Source organism: Cnephaeus nilssonii (genome assembly GCF_951640355.1).
Source record: "Cnephaeus nilssonii genome assembly, chromosome: 20".
Lineage (NCBI taxonomy): Eukaryota > Metazoa > Chordata > Mammalia > Chiroptera > Vespertilionidae > Cnephaeus > Cnephaeus nilssonii.
The window spans coordinates 34,912,371-34,915,801 of record NC_137091.1 but is presented as its reverse complement, the minus strand read 5'-3'; the positions used below and the strand labels follow the sequence as shown (position 1 = coordinate 34,915,801).

General features: G+C 37.1%; 1 protein-coding gene across 1 annotated transcript; it reads left to right on the top strand.

Moving 5' to 3' along the window:
- Nucleotides 1–580: 580 nt before the first annotated feature.
- On the top strand, nt 581–2,222 carry LOC307092491 (heat shock transcription factor, Y-linked-like; the record flags this gene model as incomplete). The annotated part of the gene is made up of 2 exons (XM_079759770.1): nt 581–1,093; nt 1,560–2,222. The coding sequence occupies 2 exons, from the start codon at nt 581–583 to the stop codon at nt 2,220–2,222; spliced, it is 1,176 nt and encodes a 391-aa protein (XP_079615896.1).
- Between the last annotated feature and the right edge of the window lie 1,209 nt (nt 2,223–3,431).

The following is a 3,431-nucleotide window of genomic DNA, read 5'->3' as shown; positions in this document are numbered from 1 at the left end:
TAATACCCCATTGACATCACTGGATATAATCATGTCAGGAAAATTAGAAAGAAGACCTACACACATTTCTGTTTCCTTTCTGTTCTACATCTCTTTTATCTCTCCTTTTAAAGTACTCTTCAGCCCAGCTGGCATGGCTCAGTGGTTGAGCGTCAACCTATGAACCAGGAAGTCACAGTTCGATTCCTGGTCAGGGCACATGCCCAGGTTGCAGGCTCAATCCCCAGTGCGGGGCATGCAGGAGGTAGCTTTTCAATGATTCTCTCTCATCATTGATGTTTTTATCTCTCTTTCCCTCTCCCTTCCTTTCTGAAATCAATAAAAATATTTTTTATTTAAAAACTGGCCTATATTTTATTTTAACTGAATAAAATCTATAGAGCGAGAAGGAAACACTGGCTGAAGATCACATTTAATTGCTAGGAGACCAGTCATTTTGTGATGTCACAGCTATACAGGTTGAGGACCATTGTGATGGTGTGAGCAGTTTATTTGTGTCAGCCTGCCAAGACATCCTTTGAAGCCGCAGTATTCAAAATTATGCAGATGTGGAAGGCTGCCAAAGAAAAGTTTATTTGAGATGGCCCATGTTTCCTCAGAAATTCAAATTGTTTCTCCTAACGATGGATCAAATGATTCAGAAACCTCCATTAGGTCTGCATTGTGTGATCACACTTACCCTGAGGACTCGGAATTGAGGTCTATGATTGAAGAATATGCCTTCCAGGCTTTGTGTGAAGAAACCTTGATAAAAAGACCACGTTACACATTCTGTGCCTCCGAACCAGATGAAGATAATGATTTCCTTTCTATGACCTTTCCCAGAAAACTGTGGAAGATAGTTGAAAGTGATCAATTTAAGTCTATCTGGTGGGATGAGAATGGAACTTCTATAGTGATTAATGAAGACCTCTTTAAGAAAGAAGTTTTGGAAAGAAAGGCCCCTTTCAGAATATTCGAAACTGAGAGTATGAAAAGTTTAGTTCGACAGCTTAACCTTTATGGATTTAGTAAAATGCGACAGAATTTTCAAAGATCTGCTTCTCTAGCTGACTTTCTGGCAGAAGAAAAAGAAGTCTCTGTTTTAAGCAAGGTATTCAGCAATTTTCAGTTACAACTTATATAGAGATTATTTTTTTCTTTTGTACATCAATATGCATATATATATATATATATATATATATATATATATATATATATATGCTAAAACCAGATTTTTAAAATTATTTTTCTAAATTTAGGACAACTTGGGCATAAACATTCAGGATTATAAGAAATTTTGCTAGTAACTTTGAACCTAATCAATGAGCTCTATTTAAATAAAGGTCATGAAACCACTTGAAATGGTATTCACAGGTACTGTAAATATACAACACATTTTTGCTTGAAAAATCATAATTAAATGTCCTTGCCAATAAGTAAACTTTCAGTGTACATGTATTACTTGATGACATTAACTTTGTGTGATAAAACTGAAATCATATTTTATAGAATAGGTTTGTAACATTCTTGTATCTTGGTTTAAAATGTCACTAAATAACTTTCTCATTTGGTTTTAGCTACAGTTTTTTCATAATCCCAATTTTAAACGAGGCTGTCCCCAACTCCTAGTAAGAATGAAAAGAAGAGTTGGGATTAAAAATGCTTCTCCAGCATCTTCATTATTTCAAGATTTCAATAAGAAGCATTTTGGACCAGATAGTCATGTGGATAACCATAATTTTGGTTTTATTGCTGAATCAAGTGAAGAAAGTGTATTTTCACACTCCACAAATTTAAATATGCCTCTAATAAGAAATCCTGCTACCAGCCAGATAACTGCTAAGACAACTGCTCAAAGGAGAAGTAATTTTTCTCCTCCATCATCCACTTTAGTTAGACCATCAGAACAAATTGTAATGGATCGATATGCTATTTCAAATCAGTTGACCACCTTTCCTGTGCATTCACATAGCAGCTACACTCAAGCAAATACCCGCATGGTGAATTTCATTACAACCACAACTTCTGCTTCTCAGAACCACATTATTTCTCCCTTACAGAGAAGTTATTTTGAAAGGATGGTCCAGCCTTCTACTTTTCCAAATAGATATTCTTATTCACCAGTCATTGATGGTCTTCCTTCTACCCTGCAACCAGTAGGCAACCCAAGCTTCCCAATGACAATGATAGCGGATACATCTGCCACCTCCCTTTCAAGATCAACTCCTCAAACACCTTGATTATATGAAAATCATCCTAATTACAACTGATCTACCAAAGAAATACCAGATGCAGCAGGAGAGCAAAAATTAAAATTTATGTTGGCAATATCAGTAAAATGCCTGCAATTCTCCTTTTGAACAATAAACTTACATGTTCAATTTCATGGTTTCATTGTTCTTATTTTTGAAGTAGTTAAGAGTAAAATGAAGTCTTATTTCTATGGCAGGCTGTTTAATATATACATATTTTTAATCCTCACCCGAGGATATTTTTCCATTGATCTTGAGAGAGAGAATGGAATGGAAGGAGGAGGGGAAGAGAGAGAGAGAGAGAGAGAGAGAGAGAGAGAGAGAGAGAGAGAGAGAGAGAGAGAGAGAGAGACATCGATGTGAGCGAGACAAATTAACTCCTTGCCTCTGCACGGGCCCTGACCAAGGCCGGGGATTGAATCTGTTGAATCTGCAACCAAGGTACGTGCCTTTGACCAGGAATCGTACCTCGACCGTTCAGTCCACAAACCAATGCTCTAACCACTGAGCAACAGGCCAGTGATTTACTATATATATATATAAAATCTTTAATGTTGAAAGTATTATTACATATCTCCCTCTTTATCCCCCATTAACCTATTCTAGCTACCAACCCTGCCCCAGGCCTTCATCACCTATTGTCTGTGTCCAGGGGTTATGCATATATGCATACAAGTTCTTTGGTTGATCTCTGCCCACCCACCCACCCTCCACCGCCTTCCCTCTGAGATTCAACAGTTTGTTCTATGCTTCTATGTCTCTGGATCTATTTTGTTCATTGGTTTATTTCATTAGTTTCCACATATGAGTGAGATCATGTAATACTTGTCTTTCTCTGACAAGTATTTTGCTTAGCATAATACTCTCCAGGTCCTTCCATGCTGTCTCAAAGGGTAAGAGATCCTTCCTTCATTTTTACTGCTGCATAGTATTCCATTATGTAAATGTACCACAGCTTTTTTATCCACTCATCTACTGATGGGCACTTTGGCTGTTTTCATATCTTGGCCATTGTAAATTGCGCTGCAATGAACATACGGGTGCATATATTTTTTCTGATTGGTGTTTCGGATTTCTTAGGATATATTCCTACAAGTGGGATCACTGGGCCAAATGGCAGATCCACATTTCATTTATTTTTTTTAGGAAACTCCATAATTTTTCATAATGGCTATACTAGTCTACATTCCCACCAGC